This window comes from Oncorhynchus nerka, linkage group LG24 (assembly GCF_034236695.1).
Source record: "Oncorhynchus nerka isolate Pitt River linkage group LG24, Oner_Uvic_2.0, whole genome shotgun sequence".
Taxonomy (NCBI): domain Eukaryota; kingdom Metazoa; phylum Chordata; class Actinopteri; order Salmoniformes; family Salmonidae; genus Oncorhynchus; species Oncorhynchus nerka.
Window position 1 is genome coordinate 60,870,678 of NC_088419.1, and position 20,326 is coordinate 60,891,003.

A 20,326-nucleotide genomic window follows, 5' to 3' on the forward strand; every position below is an offset into this window, starting at 1 on the left:
CATATGAGGTAGACCAGACACACGTTGGACAGAAGGCCTGACAGATATGGCAGCTCTGCTTCTAGCTCCTAAGCGCAAGTATTTCGCTACACCTGCAATAACATCTACTAAATATGTGACCAATACAATTTGATGTCATGTTTGTTTGACTAGATAAGTCAGTTAAGAACAAATTCTTATTTACAATGACAGCCTACATCAGCCAAACCCAGATGACACTGGGCCAATTGTGCTCCACCCAATGGGACTCCCAATCACAGCCAGTTGTGACACAGCCTGGATTTAAACCAGGGTGTCTGTAATGACATCTCTAGCACTGATATGCGGTGCCTTAGACCACTGCACCACTCAGGAGCCCCAAGTGCACAAGTACTGTGAAATGCCTTTCTTGCTAATTCTACACCCAACAATGCAGTGATCAATGTCAATGTAGTACTAAAAAATAACAACAAGATGTAAGGCTGAGGAGGGAATGAAATCTATAAAAGGAAAAATTATTTATTGTCGATCTCCTCTTCCTCTCACAAGGCCTTCATGTGAGGGCTCCTCCTTGTCAGATGCACTCTCTCAACAAATAAATACAATTCAGAGTTACAGACACAATGATCATTGATTAACTCATTGGAGAACACAGTTGGCAAGTAACATGTCGCAATGAAAATCACCAGAAAATACTATGGTTTGGGAAAGTAACGAGTGATGGTTAACTAGGTATGACTGAGATCAACAGAAAGTGAAGTTTCTTCACATATTCTGTTTGGGTTTCTGCTACTGTGGGGTGCAAAATGTGTTGTAGAAAATATTCCTAGGACACTGTACGGTACCAATATGTAGCCTAACCATATGGTATACAATACAATATAACGTATGTCAAGGGTATCGGGCAATAGTAAACTCCTGACAATAGAAAATCATATTCAACATCAACTCCACAAAACTGATAGTTGATCAAGAAAATACATCATTGCCAATTTTCCATAACGTAGCTGTTATCATGTCAAGGGACAATAATCATCCATCTCTCTCTGAAGTCACACGTCTTCCCTCCACGCACTATATAAGGTCACGGGATCTGTAGATTCACAATCGAAACAATTGTATTCAAATTTGCCTTGGTGGGACCTGTGTTGTACTACCACTCCCTCAATGCAGTGCGGGAGATTTGGTTGGACGCGACCCCAACACTTTCCTCTACTAGCTAGATAGCACAGACACAAAGTCAACATGGGCTATATCGTACAAATGTATGAAAACAAAATGTCGCGTTTTGGTCTTAATTTAAGGTTAGGGTTAGGCATAAAGTGAGCAATGTGGTAAAGGTTAGGACTGAGATTAGGTTTAGCTGTAAAAATCTGCTTTCAAGTAGAATGTAGAAATGGGCGGGGTTTATGAGTTTGTGGCTGTGGTAGCTAGTGTCGACCATCCCGAACCGAACTGGAGTTAGTGGTTTTCAGGTAGGTGCTAGCGAAACATTGAATTACAAGAAAATAAGTTACACAGTCACTAGCTTTATTTCTTTAAATTAACATTGAATCTGTTATCAAACAGTTCACTGTATCCACTCAGCAGCTAGCCTTTTCATTACATTTCGCTTGAAGACCGCTAACAAATCATCATCTACATACTGACAGTACTAGCTAATTTAACGTTAGCTTGCTAATAGAGGTAGTTATTCAAACATTTTATTTTACGCGTGGTCTTATATTTTATTGCCAAATCATAGTTAGCCACTTAACTTAACATAAGAAATGTATCAAAGCTACGTTTATTATTTAAACTGGGTTTACAGAAAATATTACCTCCTAGCTAGCGTACCCGTATCTAGTAGGGACACGTGACCTGGCCATCTCGTGCATATAATTTCACCTTTGTCATCATCTTGATATGACTTGTGTTGTTGTTGATTAGTTGTAAATTAGACACTGCACGTACCCAGATAATTATTTATACTTTTTTTTTTTTCATTGAATTTTTATGAGATGGAAAGTGCCAATTATTTGTATTATGTTGCAGGAAAGGACACGCATAGGATTTCATAATGACAGGTTTGTATCTAAATGTTTTGCAATTCAATTATGTTCTTCATGAAACATGACATGTACCTGCTACAAGGAATGCATATGCATGACACAGATTATAAGTGACACACTCAAGGGGGCTGGGAATTGCTATTGATATGATATTATCCCGATACATAGGTGCCGATACGATGTGTTGCAATTCTCAAGATGCTATATGTATTGCTCACCATATGTCTGCTGCAGCTGGACAAGAGGGAGCCATGAGAAAACAAGTTTTGATCACTCATGGAAATAAGTTCTGAAATCAAATTGTCTCCCTATTTAAAAAGAAGATGGAGAAATACTGGAGTTTTGGTGCAGCTACAGCCAACTAGTGCAAAAATAATATTACAATTGTCAAAACAATACTATTTATTGTCAAATAATATCCTGACATGTAACTCTACTTATTATTTTGTTGTATATTATTATGATAATTTAATCACAAATTCTCATAGTTAAATTGTGGACATAAAGATCAACTGATAACACTGACCACTTTCACTATTGTGCCTCACCATTTGTTATAATATCGCTAAAGAAAATCTCAAATTTCACTGTATTCTTGTTTTCCTGTGCCATCTCTGCACTGACATCCTGTTTTCCCACATTGTAATCATCCATTTTCAGAGCGGATCAACAACTTCCCACTGCTGCCTAAGTTCCTGCGAATCAAGCCCTGCTTTTACCAGAATGTGGAGGAGGAGATCCCAGCCCCGCACCGACAGCTGGTGCGCAGGGTCTACAACCTCTGGATGTGTGAGTTACACCAACAAACCTTCTTGAGTCACACACAGGCCTACTCTGGGAACTGGACTGTGTTTCATTCAATGCTGAGTGAATGTTAATGTTTTCTGCTATCTCTGCTCCTCTCTGCAGTGTATTCAGTCACACTGTGTGTGAACGTGGTGTCATGCATAGCTTGGTGGGCAGGAGGGGGAAGTGCAGGCAATTTTGGCCTTTCCCTGCTCTGGCTTCTTCTCTTCAGTCCGTGCAGCTACACATGCTGGTTTAGACCTCTCTACAAGGCCTTTCGGTAAGGTCCACTCAACAAACGTCAAGCCGAACATCTATACTTTTTCACTCCAAATACAATTTTCTTGACTGACTTCCCTAACTCCCTTTGTCTTTCTTAGAGCTGACAGTTCCTTCAACTTCATGGCCTTTTTCTTCATCTTCTTCCTCCAGTGTGTTTTTGCTCTCATTCAGACTGTGGGCATCTCTGGTTGGGGTGCTTGGTGAGTATGAATATTTTATTTCCTCAAGCCTGGAAGGGACTGTCTAGGACTTTGGCTGCTATATCTGAATGGCTTATGTTTCACTTACCTCAGGAATATAGAAAAATCTTCAGTTTGGCAATAAAGATCACCTGTAGATTATGTATCAATGCCACCTTAATTTTACTCACTGCAGTGTCATGCTGTGATAGGTGAATAACTACAGTTGATGTAATCCAGTATTCATGCCATTGACAAATACTAACCCCACTGCTCCACCACAAACCCCCAAAGTGGTTGGATCGCGACAGTGCTGTTTTTCAGCTACAACGTGGGTTCTGCTGTAGTCATGCTATTCTCAGCTCTGCTCTTTACTCTGGTGACTGTGTTGATGGGATTGGTTCTCATCAGGGTGAGTCCAACGTGCGCACACACACACACACCTGAAAAATGCACGAGCACCCGGAAACACACACACAAACCAGAAAAAATACATCACCGTTTTGACAATTCTCATTGTAGGCAAGGAAAGAGAATGAACTTCCATGACTGTATGACTGGTTGGTTTGTCTGCTCTGCTTTTATCAGGTTCATGGGATGTACCGTGGCGGGGGGGGCAGCTTTGAGCGTGCACAGGAAGAGTGGACCACTGGACTCTGGAAGAGCGCCCCTGTGAGAGAGGCCGGCTTCAATGCTATCAATGAAACTGGCCCAAGCCTACCCCAATACCCCGCTGTGCCAAGCTACCCAGACAATGGCCCCTGGTAAATAAAACCCTAAGTGGACTCTAGATGGAGACAGAGCACTTTATTCCATGGCATGCAAGATAGTCCACCACGCCACACTAGTACAATCTCACCTTGACACTATATGAAATGCATAGCTGGAATTTAAGAATGTTAAGGGGAAAAAAGGCATAATCAGCTGACTTTATTCAGCAGGACTTTGTTTTAGACTTAAGAGGCCACTGTTATAGACATTGTTTCCTGGAGTGGGAAGCTTTTCCAGGGAAACACATCTAAGCCTTATATTGTTGGAAAAATATGTGATGGAGATTCAAAATATGATCCATTACATGTTTACATTTATTTTCTACTCTCAAAATATTAATCTGTTCCCTCATATTTGAAAGAGCGACTGGAAGAAAAAAAATATATATATATATATGATTTTCTTTTGTACTTGGAGAGCTAGGGGTCTTTTATATTACAGTAGCATAATTAATACTGTTCAAGAAAATTGATATGTCTGAAACAGAAAAGCAAGGTGATTCCAAAGTTGTTTTTGGATCAATTTTGGCAGCCATATTCGGTGATCAATTCTTGCCAGTACAATACTGTACTTCTTGAAATCTACAAAAGCCTTAACACTACTGGACATGACTGAAGGATCAGGGTCCTCTCCTTGAAGTTGGATATATGGATATAGTGCATTTTTTATTTAGTGATGAGATGTATTTAGTTTTTTATTAATATTACAAGTGTTTGTTTTTGATACCTTTTCTTCTTGCTTGATCTGCTTTTGCCTTGTTTCTGAAAACTAAATGCACCTTAATCGTACATGAGGTATTTGCATGTTAATTCTTCCCCCCCCCTTGACTGTCGCCATAAGTGCTGCTACTAGACGAAGCCAATGAGAAATGTGCTTAAACACATCACTGTTAGATACTGTGTCCTTCTAATTCAACCTGAGCCTTTTATCTTTTACTCATCCTGTGCAGTGCACTGATCTTTCTTTGCTTTTGATGGTCAGTGCCCTGTTGTGTAATAACCCTTCTCTCTAGCCAGTGCTCCAAAACAGCTCATCTCAGTCAGTGTGTTCCAGGCTGGAGCTTTGTGTTTACAATGTGGTTGGGAGAGCGGCAGCCACTCATCTTGAATAGAAAAATCAAATAAGTTCCAAGTCACATACTCAAGTGTTCATCTCCAGGGTTAACTACCATAATGAGGTTTATTTTTAATTTGCTTTGTATGGCTTGTCTGTAATGCATGTCATTCTGTAGTGAATATATAGAAGACATTCTTGAAAATGCTTCAAATGTGTTGCTGCAATGACTAAGCCTAGCACGAACCACCCTGATCTTGCAAGCTTTCATTCTGTTTCGCTACACAGATACTGTGTCCGTGGAGTGAAACAGAATGTAAGCTTGCGAGATCAGGATGGGTCGTACGAGCCTAGCAATGACTCACTACCATAAACATTTCAATCAAACAATTCACATTACATTGTGTTTACTTCATACTTTAAAGTATGCATTTATTTTCAATACAGTACAAAATGCCATACCAATACTGTATTCACAGCTTTCAGTAGATCATAATGGCAGGGACATTACGACAGGCAGACTTCATCTGTCTGTCATTGTGTAAAACAAACTCCCAGAAGAAAAACTAATTCCAGTGAAGTGACTGATGTCAGTTGCTGTACATTTTTACCCATACCACTGAGGACCCTTTTTGTATTTATCGCTTTTCTGCTACATATACAAACAGTACCAGTCAAAAGGACACAACTCATTCAAGAGTTCCTTTATTTTGACTATTTTCTACATTGTATAATAGATATCAAAACTGTGAAATAACACACATGTAACCAAAAGTGTTAAATCAAAATGAGATTCTTCAAAGTAGCATGGCATTCTCTCAACCACCTTCACCTGGTATGCTTTTACAACAGTCTTGAAGGAGTTCCCACATATGCTGAGCACTTGTTGGCTGCTTTTCCTTCACTCTGCGGTCCAACTCATCCCAAACCATCTCAATTGGGTTGAGGCTGGTGATTGTGGAGGCCAGGTCATCTGATGCAGCACTCCATCACTCTCCTTCTTGGTCAAATAGCCCTGACAGCCTGGAGTTGTTGGGTCATTGTCCTGTTGAAAAATGAATGATATCCCATCTGGTTCGTGCTATCGCTGCAGAAGGCTGTGGTAGCCATGCTGGTTAAGTGTGCCTTGAATTCTAAATAAATCAGGCCCTCACCAGCAAAGCACCATCACACCTCTATTCTTCACGGTGGGAACCACACATGCAGAGATCATCCGTTTACCTACTCTACGTCTCACAAAGACACGGTGGTTGGAACCATAAATCTCAAATTTGGACTCATCAGACCAAAGGACATATTTCCACAGGTCTAAAGTACATTGTTCATGTTTCTTGGCCCAAGCAAGCCTTCTTATTATTGGTGTCCTTTAGTGGTTTCTTTGCAGCAATTTGACCATGAAGGCCTGATTCACAGTCTCCTCTGAACAGTTGATGTTGAGATGTGTCTGTTACTTAAACATATTTGGGCTGTGATTTCTGAGGCTGGTAACTGCCAGTCCTCATGAGAGCCAGTTTCATCATAGCACTTGATGGTTGTTGTGACTGCACTTGAAATGTTCCCAGATTGAATGACCTTCATGTCTTAAAGTAATGATGAACTGTTGTTTCTCTTTGCTTATTTGAGCTGTTCTTGCCATAATATGGACTTGGTCTTTTACCAAATAGGGCAATCTTCTGTATACCTCCCATACCTTGTCACAACAACTGATTGGCTCAAATGCATTAAAAGGAAAGAAATTCCACAAATTAACTTAATGCATTCCAGGTGACTACTTCATGAAGCTGGTTGAGAGAATGCCAAGAGTGTGCAAAGCTGTCAAAGGCAAATGGTGGCTTCTTTGTTTACTACATGATTCCCTGTGTTATTTCATAGTTGAGGTCTTCACTTATGCTACAATGTAGAAAATACAAAAAATAAAGGAAAACCCTGGAATGAGTAGGTGTCAACTTAACTAGTACTGTATATACAAAATATAGGAAAATCACTGACTGCACAGGGCCTTTAATACAAAATATTTGAAATATACCATAACTGTACCAAATATTTAGCACAGTAGAGTGAGCTCCAACAGTATTGGGACAGTGGCACATTTGGTTGTTTTGGCTATGCACTCCAGTACTTTGGATTTTAAATGATACAATGGCCGAGGTTGAAGTGCAGAATGTCAGATTTAATTTGAGAGTAATTGTCATCCATCTCGGGTGAACCGTTTAGAAATTACAGAACTTTTTGTACATAGTCTCTCACCTCCACCCCCCATTTTAGGGGACCAAAATTATTGGGACAAATTCACTTTTGTATTAAAGTAGTTCAGTATTTGTTCCCATATTCCTAACACACAATGATTATTACATCAAGCTTGTGACTGTCGTTTTGCCCCTGAGCAAGGCAGTTAACCCAGTGTTCCCCGGGCGCCGAAGACGTGGATGTCGATTTATGGCAGCCCACCGCACCTCTCTGATTCAAAAGGGTTGGGTTAAATGCGGAAGACACATTTCTGTTGTACAACTGACTAGGTCTTTCCCTTTCTACAAACTTGTTGGATGAATTTGCTGTTTGTTTTGGTAGTGTTTCAGATTATTTTGTGCCCAATAGAAATGAATGGTAAATAATATATTTTGTCATCTTAGTCACTTTTATTGTACTTTAAAAAAAAAAATATGCTTCTAAACACTTCTCCATTAATGTGGATGCTATCATGATTACAGATAGTCCTGAATGAAATTGTGAATAATTATGAGTGAGAAAGTTAGATGCACAAATATCATGCTAACCTTCCCTGTTATTGTAATTGTGAGAGGTGGGTATGATATTTGATCTGTAACTTTCTAATTAATCACAATTCATTCAGGACTATCTATATCCACATTAACATTTTTAGAAACATTCTATTCATATTTACAATAAGTGACTCACAACAATGCATTATTTACCATTAATTTCTACTCTGCAAGATACTTTTGGAGCTCACTGTATATTTGCATTATGGCATGACTATATAAAATAAATTCAACCTGGTGGGAAAATGTTTTTCTGGACAATTCCTAGAAAAATATAAAACATTCCCCTCTATTGCAAGTCCAATGTACAGAGCTTGACATTGCCATAGTGTCCTAAATCAGCTGCCTGGTGAGAGAAAGAGAGCAAACCCCAGAGAGTGGTTAACACTCAGGGTCAGATCTCTGACTCGTTGTCAATGTAACCCAACCCATCCATAGTGGAAATTTTGCCTCCCAGGGAAAAGTGGTGCTCCCCATTCCCTTTGAAAGCTATGACCGCGTGATGGTTATTGTTTGCGTTACGACTGGGTGTAGGTCCCAGCAACTTAATCACTGAAGTCCTATTTTGAATGTAGTCAACTGACAGCCTTTTCACCTGGCCCACACCTGAGTTCTCTGAAGATCTGTTTCTAAAGCTCCTTTTATATAGATTCCAGGCTACTAGACCAAGCAGCATCAGAGAGAGGAGCGCTACCGCCACCTGCAGGCCTACCACCCTGCTGTCTACACTCCATGACTCAGGAGGGAGCGGGGGCTCCAAAGTCTGTGGTACCTCTGGTAGTGGGGTATTGTGGCTATGGGGGGACTGTGTCGTCGTCGACTCCTCCTCCTCACCCTCTGCATTAGTGTGGGGCCGCAGTTGATAGACTGCCATAGTCCTGGTGTGTCGTCTGCTTTTCACCTGCTCTACAGACTCACAGGTGTACTGGCCCGCGTCAGAGGCAGAGGCATTAAGAATAAGGATTCCTCCGTTGTAGATGTAATACTTAGCGTCAGCATGCAGCTGTTGCCCTAAGAAGAGCCAGTGTACCTGAGCCAGGTTGGAGGCAGGATGGCACGGCAGCTTGATGTTGTTCCCAGGGACTAAGGTGTAGTTCTCTGGCTTCACAGTCTCTGCAACAAACACACAAAAAACACAATTATTTCTATGTGTATCTACTTGTCAAAGGAAGTGATGACTAGATCTGTTCTTTGTTGGTAATGTGCTGAACATTTATTGTGAAATCAATTTACCTGATTTTGGACATTTTGATATATCACCATCTTTTAGACTTTGAATCATGTTCCTGAAAGACAAATACCCTAATATATCAAGTGTATACTTAAATTCAAACATATAGTAAACACTTGTAATCTTTATTTAAAGTCAGAGGTTACTCCCCAGTGAAAATGCTAGTGTGGAGCGTACGTGTCAGAGGATGAACTGGCCACAGCAGAGCAGATGCCAGTGGAGAGGTCCCATCCACAGTAAGGGTCTCTGCCCAAGACACAGTCCAGACACAACTCATAGCGGCCACAGTCACTCAGAGGCATCTGCACTGCTCCAAAATCTGAGCCTGCATACAACTGACCCTGAGGAAACAAGAATACAAACAAGCAAATACCACATGAGTGTCAGCAGCTCGATGAGTCGGCTCCACCCACTGTTAGTAACAGCAATGACAATGCCATTCTCCTTGAATGCTCTATTGTAAGTGCCAAGGAAATAAAACGTAAATGAGTAACCATCGGTCTGCAGAAATGCCTGTAGACAACAATAAACTGACATTGATCATGAAAAACCGTTATGTTTACATTGTATGAATTACCTTTATCAGTAAAATGTTGTTTTGCAAAATGCTTTGTAAAATGTTGCTGCACCTTGGGGTTTTAAACCAGAGTTGCCAATAAGAAATTTGAAGAACGCATGTTAAATGTGTGATACAAATCAAGTTTGATTGACTTGAGTTAGTGTTACCGTGCTGGAGGAGAGGCGTAGCGTCCTGATAGCCTCTGGGGTCTGGTACAGCTGTATTTCCTCAATGATGAACATCTCCCCAGCATAGTTCACTGCCTTCTGCACATAGCCGTTCTCTGTAAGAAGAGAAGGACACCCGTGTCATTGATATCCACTGCCAGAAGAAGTCTGTTTTGGGGCTGCGTGTGTGCTGTACAGTACCTGTGCCGATGAACATGACTGCGTATCTCTCTCCATCCAGAGCTAGCACGTTGTCCACCACCAGGCGCGTGAACATGGCACCTTTTTTGACCAGCAGCGGACCCCCGGTCAGAGGGCGCACGGCCTCGTCCATGAGGGGCCGGTCCCTGATGAACTGCAGGGTCTTGTCTGGCAGGTCCAGGGAGCGCTCCATCCCAAGGGCCCGTGCTGCATTGTTAATGCACTGAAAAACAAAGGATTGATGAGTGGTAATAACTTGATAATGATAATAAATATATTAGTGCTGAGTTAGTAGTTGAAATGTAGAAAAGTTGATAATTTCCTTTTGTGGCCCTAAACCATTTAGAGATTCACAATGATATTAAATTGGGACTTACGGCTCCAGGTCTGGGGGTGGGCACCTCTCCACTGTACATTACCCACTTCACATGGGACATCTCCACAGTCACTGGTGTCTTAAACTTCCCCTTATTGAACACGTCTCCGATAGCTGACACACTGTACGCACACACTGCAGACATGTCGGACAAGCTCCTAGCGCAAACACACAGTCAGAAAAACATGTTTGATGTTTTCAAACCACCAATATATATTATGGTTAGGGCCCTATGTCTTTCCTGACCACGTGATAAATACCCTAGGCCATAGTTATCCCTCCATTAGCCAGGGCTTTTACCTGGTCAGGTCACATGGTTGGGGAAAACTCCTGGCCCTACGATTATGGTAAACGTGCATGTAAAGCAACCATTTAAAACATAGTGAGAATCTCAGTCCACTTCCTACTGAAACAATGTTACCAACTTTAAAGTCACTGGATTCTATTGAGAATACTCACGACTGGGGAGTGAACACCGCGAAGAAAACACTTTTGCTCCAGTCATCATTTTTGAGTAGGAAGACATCCTGTACAATGGAGGGCAGGCTGGACTCTGGCAGAGAGCAGTCCAGACGAGCCTTCAGGAACGACGTCCACTTCCTCTGGAGCGTCCGCTGGCCGCCCATATCCCCCTACACAGTGTGAGTTCTAGTCAAACAAGTGAAAACTTTTGGAGAGAAGGACACATGCACACACTATACCCTTGCACTGTTTAAACAGTGTACTGTTCTTTATATGTAAAATACCATGTATGGACCAATGAAACTTGTACTTCTTGCAGCTGAAAGTAAATTTGTAACAAGTTGTTACCTTGCATACACGAGCCACTCGTGACACCATGAGCTTGTTGTAAAGTCATACTCCATGGCGTTCTCGCTGAAGAACAGGTAGACCTTATCATCATCGCCCTCTGGGTTGTTATTGCTCTCGGGGACAAGGTCCATGTACACAAAGTTGGGTTCTGAAATCAAACCATAATGAGCACTTATTACACTACCTATCAGGAACTGTTTTACAGGAGAAGTTGAAGTTCAGTTTCATAATTCAAAAACACAGAGACCTATAGGATCTAGGCTATTACTCAAGGCACAGAGTATGTAAAATGCTATGGATACATTTTGCCATTCAAAGTTCATCGGCAGGTGTTAGGAGATATGGTGTACAAATGAATAGAATATAAGGCATGGTGTATAGCAGTATAGAAGTTTATAACAAGTATGAACAGCGAAGGAGAGCTGACCGTTGAGCCAGGAGCTCTTGAACTCGGTGCGGAGAGCAGAGGAAGAGCTGCGGAGAACAACAGGCTCAGAGCCCAGGAAGTTGATTGAGGTAGCAGAGTACAGGTCATTTCCTGGCAGATCAGAGACATAAGAATTACAAGGGGGAAACATAATGGATCTTCAAGCAAAGTAAATAATATTGTAAGTATTTAGAGAATTACAGGTGCAATCTTTAATTTTGCCACTGGCAACGCAAAGTAATAAACACATTGAGCCATAAAGTAGAAAACTTGTTCAATTCACAAATACCCAGCCCCTCCACTTTTACAACCCCCCCCCCCCCCCTCCACTTAAACAAGTGCAGCGGCAGCATTTTCAACCGAAAATGAAAGTTCTAGATTGCACCTTTGAAACCCCACTTTACAGTTGGTGCAAGTTGGACTTCAATGGATGCAACAAGTCTGGCATTGTGTGAGAGCAGATAACCAGAGACAGACAAGAGAGGCAGAGTACATACCGACCATGATGGATGAGTATCTCTGGAAGGGGTCAAAGGGGCATTTCCCTTTTCCCTCCTCCTGCGCTTCCTCTAGTCTCAGCTGTCCTTCAGAATACGTCTGTCACGGTCACAGACAAAGCCACTATTTAGTTGTATTCATTCACACTGTTTCAGGGAGTGAGAGGTAGGTATATACTTTATACTAATCCTCAGAGGGCAAAATGTGTTACACTCAGTAGCCACTAACAGTAGAGAGAGTGAAGGCAGGTGTTTGTAGTATGCAAACATTTCACACTCACTGTAAATATTCAATGACAACTGACTGTCTGCAGCAGTCACATGATAGCTTCAAATACCAGAGCTATTCTTACAGGAAGATGTCATAACTGTCCTGTTTTGGCCAAGCTATTCTTACCATGTAATCACAGGTGGGGCTGAAAGCATTTGTCCCGCACACATACATTCTGCCATCATCCACTTTATGCAGCGTCCGGATGTAGTTACGGCATTCGATCTGCAAGAGAACGGGGATGAGAAGTCATTTTATGGATTTCAGTGAATTTATCTGGTTCTGTTTGTCCTGTCTTCAGTTGGTGTTCAGATAAACAACTCACTTCACAGATATCTGTGAGGAGAACGGTTTCATGATTGATGGAGCCACTTACTTCAGCATGTTTCCCTTTGTATGTGCACTCCATCTGTTTCTCCTTGGTGACCCGCCAGTATACCTAACAGAGAGCTGCACATCAAAGTATGTTCTAGGTAATGGATTTATGATTCCAAGGCATTGGTATTAGGTCACCGCAGAGTAGTTACAGGAGCCTTTTATTGCAGTCCATTTGTGATTTATAAAATAATGTATGCAAATGATACAGGATAACTGATAGCTAAAGAGGATAACTGAATACCCATGACTTCTTGATGGAAATATCATTGATGTCCAGGGCATAGATAGCCTCTCGAGCCCCGAGGAGCAGCAGGCCCAAATCCTCTCGAACCAACATGGTGGAGTAGTTACAAATCCCTTCCTCTCTGAACAGCTTCATATTGTCTAAACAGGAAAGCATTCGAAAACTCAATGATTGCTCTGTATCACAAACTGTGTGTGTTTTCATTCCAACATTTTAGTATTTGAGGAAACAGATGCACTCCACTACACCGTTATGAGAAAACAGGGATTGAGGGTGAGATGTGAGAGTGAGGGACTTACCCTGGTAAAGGACACTCTTCCGTGGGATACAGTTGTGAGTGTTGTATTCACTGAGAGACAGAGGAAGGAACAATCCACAGAAAACACCCAAAGCAGAGAGAGGAGACATGGCGTAGCGCCCAGGTTGGAGGGGGTGTGTGGGAGCACTGCTTAGTCCTGCTTACACAATAACACACTGTAGATCAAGGTCAGCAGTTCATGTCGCTATAAAGACTCCAGTATTAGTGTTCTGATGGTATCAGCCTCCAACATAAACACTTGCAGCTGCTGCTACCTCCTCTGTAGCTCAGGAAAGAATCCATACTGTCCCAGGTACTGTTGTAGGACGTGGTAGTTCAAACTTCCCAATTCAGGGGATCTTTATGCTGGTCCTGAGGCTCTCATCTAGGGACATGAGAACACAATACATGAGTAAGAACGACTCTGCATGAAGTAGTCTAAAGACAAAACAAAGAGCACATTGATTTTATGATCCAACTGGCTAAAAGAAAGAAATTAATAGGTTTCCACCTCCCTTACTCTCTCTTCCTGTCTGTCTGCCCCCAATGATAAGGACCTGGGTGTGTGCCGCTTCCTTCTGATTACCAGGATACTAGCAGCTGGAAATATGCTCAGGTTGGGGCATGCATGCAAATCACACTGATTATCTCATTTAACACTCAGAGGCTCCTGTGATTCACTGGTTTTAATACTTGGGTTGGATCCCTTCTGCTCCTATGACTAGAGCACTTGCGTTTTTCCTTACCATAAGACCTGACATGGACAAACCCTGGGCCCTAGTTAAGGGCTCTCCATAGTGATTTCAGTCTTTGGAAACAGAGCTGCGTTTGCGTCGAGTTCGAAAAATTCAGCCTCACAAAAGTACTAAGAATTATGTAGAGAGCTACACAAACGACCCTCCGTTGGATCCATTGCGTAGACGGTGTTCAGACTGTCCTTTAGACTAAACAAGGGCCCATGCAGAGTTTTTCCAAGCCAGGTCACGTGCACAAGAAAAACCTAGGGCGCTATCCATGACAGGTAACAAAACACTGAGGACGTATTTATTTCGGAGATCAAAAACACAGAAATGCTGTTAAACAGACAACAAAAAAAATAGCCCCTTGCAACAGATGCTGGTTTCTTGTTGTTACTTTAAAAACACAGAAACGAGCTGGTGCATGCTAGCGACTGCTCAACTGTTGACAGAGCACACATACTTTACGCTTCAGGCGAGGGGGACTACAGTTAAGCACTACAGCTGGTTTGAATGAATACAAGTTGTTATTCACTGTGTTTGACAGATATTTTCAAGCATGGAAGACAAACAGGAATGCCTACAACAGGGATCATCAACTAAATTCAGCCGCGGAATGACTTTAAGTGGATGTTCAGGGGCCGGAACATAATTACAAATCATTTGTAGACTACAAATTGATCGCAAAAAGCCCAAACAGATATAATTTTTGACCAAAACATTTCAAACCTTGCTTACATTTTTATATGATCACGTGTCTCGATTCCACATGGGAATACTTGGGAACAGATTTCCAAAATTAAAGTCACTTGGAGCTGATTTCCTGGTGTTTTTAGTCTTTTTTGTGGCCAACAATGAAACATTTAACAAGTTGAGTGAGTCAATGCAAAACACGTTGTCAAATGATTTCACTGGCCCTCCAGTCTGGTTTCACTATTCACATCACTCTGTTGATTCGTGAAGCTTTTATGACACCTAAGCCACATCCATTCACATGATCAACCACCCTCACTTTCCGATGACGAGTTATTTTATTGGAGATGAATGGTCTTTTTTCTAGTACAGTCAGAGAAACCAGATTGAGGATCTATATAAAAACACTTTAGAAATTTAGAACTACGCAAAACCCAAGTTATATAATTTGTACAATTTAACTTCTCAATTTGAATACATTTTCTAATTCTGATTGCTTCATGCCTGAATCAGTAAGCAACCATTGACAGCTCCATAATTGATGCAATTCACCTACATAGCAGATGTTGAGGGTATGCTAAATGAGTTAAGTAGGCTACCTGCTGATTTGGATATACACGGAGTGTACAAAACATTATGAACACCTTCCTCATCTTGAGTTGAACCCCTTTTTGCCCTCAGAACAGCCTCAATTCGTTGGGGTATGGAGTCTACAAGGTGTCGAAAGCGTTCCACAGGGATAATGGCCCATGTTGACTCCAATGCTTCTCACACGTGTGTCAAGTTGGCTGGATGTCCTTTGGGTGGTGGACCATTCTTGACACACACAAGGGAAACTATTGAGCGTTAAAGACCCAGCAGCGTTGAGGTTCTTGACACACCGGTGCGCCTGGCACCTACTACCATACCCCGTTCAAAGGCACTTAAATATTTTTTCTTACCCATTCCCCCTCTGAATAACTCACATACACAATCCCTGTCTCAATTGTCTCAAGGTTAAAAAAAAAAAAAAATCTTCACCCGTCTCCTCCGCTTCATTTACACTGTTTGAAGTTGATTTAACAATAAGGGATCATAGCCTTTACCTGGTCAGTCTCATGGAAAGAGCAGGTGTTCCTAATGTTTTGTACACTCAGTTATCATACCATCAGAAAGTATTCATACCCCTCGATTTATTCCAAGTTGTGTTGTGTTACAGACTGAATTCAACATGAATTAAATAGTTTCTCACCCATTTACACACAATACCCCATAATGGCAAAATGAAAACATTTGTAAAAAACATTTTGTGAAATTGAAATACAGAAATATTTCATTTACAACAGTATTCACACCACTGAGTAAATACTTTGTACAAGCACCTTTGGTGGCGATTACAGCTTTGAGTCGTCTTGGGTATGTCTGTATCTGCTTTGCACATCTGGATTTGGGGATTTTCTCCCATTCTTCCTTGCAGATTTTCTCAAGCTCAGTTAAATTAGATTGGGAGCGACGGTGAACAGCAATCTACAAGTCTTTCCACAGGATTCAAGTCTGGGCTGTGGCTGGTCCACTCAATGACTTTCACATTCTTGTTCTGAAGCCATTCTAGCATTGCTTTGGCTGTATGCGTGGGGTCATTGTCCTGTTGGAACGTAAATCTTTGCCCCCAGTCTAAGGTTGTTTGCACTTTGAAGTAGGTTCTCATCAAGGATTTGCCTGTATTTGGCTCCATTCATTGTTCCCTTTATCCTTTCCAGTCTCACAGTCCCTGCCACTGAAAAGCATCCCCATAGCATAATGCCACCACCACCATGCCTTGCGGTAGGGATGGTGTTAGACGGTGATGAGCTGTACCTGGTTTTCTCCAGACATAGCGCTTTGCATTCAGGCCAAATAGTACAATTATTGACTCAAGGCAAAAGATTATGCGCGCAGTATTTCACGTGCCTCTTTGAAAACTTCAGGCGTGCCGTCATGTACCTTTTTCTCAGGAGTGGCTTCAGTCTGGCCACTCTCCCATAAAGCTCAGATTGGTGAAGTGCTGTAGAGACTGTTGTCCTTCTGGCAGGTTCTCCCATCTCAGCCAAGGGACTTTGGAGTTCTAGCAGAGTGGTCATTGGTTTCTTGGTCACCTCCGTGACCAAGGTCCTTCTTGCCCGTTTTCTCAGTTTGGTCGGACGGCCAGATCTAAGCAGAGTCTGGGTAGTTCCATATTTTTTCCATTTACCAACGATGGAGATCCTTCCCCAGATATATGCGTCATCACAATTCTCGGAGATCTGACAGTTCCTTGGACTTCATGGTACAATAGTTTCTGCTCTGACATGAACTGTCAACTGTGGGAATTTATATAGACAGGTGTGTTTCTTTCTAAATTATGTCTAATTGAATTGGCCACAGGTGGACTCCAATCAAGTTGTAGAGGATGATGAAAGGAAATTGGATGCAAGAGCTCCATTTAGAGTGTCATAGCACAGGGGTGTGAGTACTTTTGTAAAGTATTCACAACCCTTATTTTCAAAAGATTAGCAAGATTTTCTAAAAACATGTTTTCACTGTCATTATGGGGTATTGTGTGTAGACGGGTGAGAATATTTTTTTAAATCCATTTTGAATTCAGGCTGTAACAACAAAATGTGGAATAAGTCAAACGGTTTGAATATTTTATGAAGGCACTGTATATAGCGACAATGACATTGACATTCATTGAGCGTCAACACTATTAACCTAGAGGGAGAAAGTTGGAAAGGATTAGGGTTCAAAGGCCACCTGTAAAAAGCAGGAAAGTCTTAAGTGAGAAGAGATGTGGAGGTGATCAGACAATTTCAGCTAGAAAAGGTTTACAGGAATCAAACAGGGGTCAAGACCGCCACACTCTCTAAACAGTTCTGGACTCTCCTGTCATTAAGATATTTTTAGTCGTGGATATTAAGTTCAATCACCTCTGGCATAGTTCAATATGTAGCGCTCCACTAGACTAGGCAAGGGGAATCCAAATGTGTACTTTGTGGCAGACCGGATATGGCAGCCCCCAGAATACTAAAACCAAAACTCGTACTGACACTCCAATTTCATAATCTGGAGATTGATTTGGTGCAGATGGTCTGAGAATAGGGCCTGGGCCTTAGTGCTTCTACATTTGACTTGAGCAAAAATGCCCTCTCCTAATCTGTAGGCTACTGCAGCGCAGAATTGAGTTGTACTGTAACTGATTTACCAGAGCAGTGAATGGCAGTGACAGAGTGTTCCATGGGGCTGGGTTTGAACAGGAAACTGGGAGTTCACCTCTGACACTCCTTGTGTCATAGCCACTGTTGTGAAACACCATTGTGTGGAAAAAAACACACCCAGTTCAGGACAAGGTTATGTTTTCACTAGCTCAGATTACTAAAATAAATAATTTTATCAAGATAACAATAGGCCACCAGATGTGTTGTTAGGGTAATTAGCTGGAATAATACAACTAATTGCTAAACTCTTTTTTTTTCTTCCATGAATGGGGTTATGAATGACCAGGGTTATGAATAGTGAGATCAGCCTCTGGGGACTTCATATAGGCTATAACAATTTATGAAACAATGTTTTATACAATGACTTGAGTATAAACAGACAACCTTTTATTTACTAGGCCCTGTTCTAACAAATTGAGCACAATCAGTGAAACATGCATGGCTAGGCTGCCTACACAAACACATCATGGGCAAGTCTCAGCAGGAGCTGGGAGACAAAGGAAAATATGAACTCCTTCAAATCTCATACTGCACAGTTTCATGGGAATACCCAACTTCTGCCAACTGACTATTTAATTGACCAGGTCCCACTTTGCCACTAGGAATATTGGCATACCAGGCTGGTCATGTCCAATGTGTTTCCACTGGTAAAATAAATCCCTATTGATTTAGAGAATTTACACAAATGTTTTCTGCCTCTCTGAGCTGTTATGCAGCATACCACTTGCACTGGGATTTGACATCATGTGTCAAATCCCAGTGCAATTGTGTGTCCATAATACACAACAATGACAACATGTTCATTAAATCACTTATGGGCAGATAACATAAACATAGAGCATTCTACCAATTATGCAATATGTTTAATTGGTTAATTACATATTCATTGACATAAACCCATTTCCCTATTACAATGTAAACAATCTTTAAATAAATTGAAAATACAGCTTATTGTTCAGATATTTAATGTCAGTCTGTGTTGATGACATCTTTGGGAGAATAGATTAAAAACAGTGGACAGCTAGTCAAAAAAAATAGGTTCCATATAATACATGATTGAAAGCACTTCTCTTATAATTAATATGACAATTTGCATAATTATATTTAGGACAGCTGGTCAATGTTTCTGACCTGACTGTGATGCAGCTGCTGATTCAACCGCACACCTGGACTCTGTTATAAATTTGACGTAAAATATTACATTTCTGATTCTGATAAAGAAATTAAATTAATGACAGGTGGGAAAAGGTAAATTGTGAAAAGGACGTGCTATAACACTACTTTATTCGGGCGAATATTGACGCTTCTTGAATTATTACTGATTAGGACAGGTAAAAATCACTAACGTTGCACATTAAAACTCGCCAAAGGTGTTCACTAAAGGGAGTCGATGACGTTTATAATAATCTTGTTACACCACTTTGCCTGCTACCAAGGTTGCTGGCTAGTTAGCTGAGAATAATTTCACTTGTTACAAATTGACCTCACCCATGAAGAACAACCAAACAAATGCTGCTCGCGAAAATTCAAATACCAATAGGCCTACATGACTTACCTGGAACAGTTATATTTATTCTCAGTCTACGCAATTAGAAATTGATCCAGAGTATCTTCCATTTGACATCGGTATTATCTTTCGGCTCCACTTGTAACGTTTGCTGGCTAGTGTGCACGTTAGCTCGATAATCCCATGAAGTTCGTCTCTACCAATGCCACATTCGAAACAACTGGGAACTCGGAAATCTCCACTTCTTACTACAGTGCATTCAAGACAACTAGGAAAAAACGAACTCTGACTGGGCAGAATCTTTTTAATGATCTTCCAACACGGAATTCCAAGCCGGAAACTCGGGCATATTTGTATATTTCCGACCTGAAGGCCACAGTTCCCAGTTGTCGTGAAAGCACCACAAGTACCTAGACGGTGCAAGGTATCACGTGACCATGTTTTTCTATTTTCGAAGGATGGACGTTGATTGACTGATACATTAGACCGATACATTGGCTCTGTTTTTAGGATGACACCTTTGAAGTGGTTGTCTAGTAGGCTATCATTTTAAAGACTTTGTCTAAAACGAACTTGATGTATGTTTATGTCCTTGCATACATGTATAGCACAATTGCCAGTCACATAGTATTTGTTCACAATTTTGACACTACTGTAGAAAAGGCCCATGGAGTTGGTGGAATACTCCTTTAATTCATTGCCATTTACTCAGCTGGGCCAGGGGCGCTTTAATTAGGTCAGGTGGAAATGTCCGACAGATCTCAACTCCATAAAAGGAGGAAATTGCCATCGCCTGATCTCGCTGCTTTCTCTTCCTTAACTCCATCTCATTCA

At 41.3% G+C, this 20,326-nt stretch overlaps 1 protein-coding gene and 1 pseudogene across 2 annotated transcripts; one reads left to right on the top strand and one right to left on the bottom strand.

Moving 5' to 3' along the window:
- The first annotated feature begins 1,207 nt into the window (after window positions 1–1,207).
- LOC115108349 (secretory carrier-associated membrane protein 4-like) lies at window positions 1,208–5,495 on the top strand. Of its 2 annotated transcripts, XM_029632566.2 has the most exons (7): window positions 1,208–1,454; window positions 2,014–2,045; window positions 2,691–2,819; window positions 2,940–3,096; window positions 3,197–3,298; window positions 3,572–3,689; window positions 3,866–5,495. In XM_029632566.2, exons 2-7 carry the CDS (start codon window positions 2,039–2,041, stop codon window positions 4,043–4,045), a joined length of 693 nt encoding a protein of 230 aa, XP_029488426.1. In that variant the 5' UTR covers window positions 1,208–1,454; window positions 2,014–2,038; the 3' UTR covers window positions 4,046–5,495. The 2 variants fall into 2 exon arrangements, with proteins under 2 accessions (XP_029488426.1, XP_029488425.1); XM_029632565.2 differs by having other exon boundaries at window positions 3,572–4,067.
- A 7-nt stretch (window positions 5,496–5,502) lies between these two features.
- On the bottom strand, window positions 5,503–19,881 carry LOC115108350 (semaphorin-4E-like; annotated as a pseudogene).
- Between the last annotated feature and the right edge of the window lie 445 nt (window positions 19,882–20,326).

Bases quoted from the DNA above. Each gene is read 5' to 3' on its own strand.
- LOC115108349 (XM_029632565.2), top strand. The intron at 3,097-3,196 runs GTAAGGTCCACT...TGTCTTTCTTAG, and splicing joins CCTCTCTACAAGGCCTTTCG to AGCTGACAGTTCCTTCAACT. The intron at 3,299-3,571 runs GTGAGTATGAAT...AAACCCCCAAAG, and splicing joins ATCTCTGGTTGGGGTGCTTG to TGGTTGGATCGCGACAGTGC.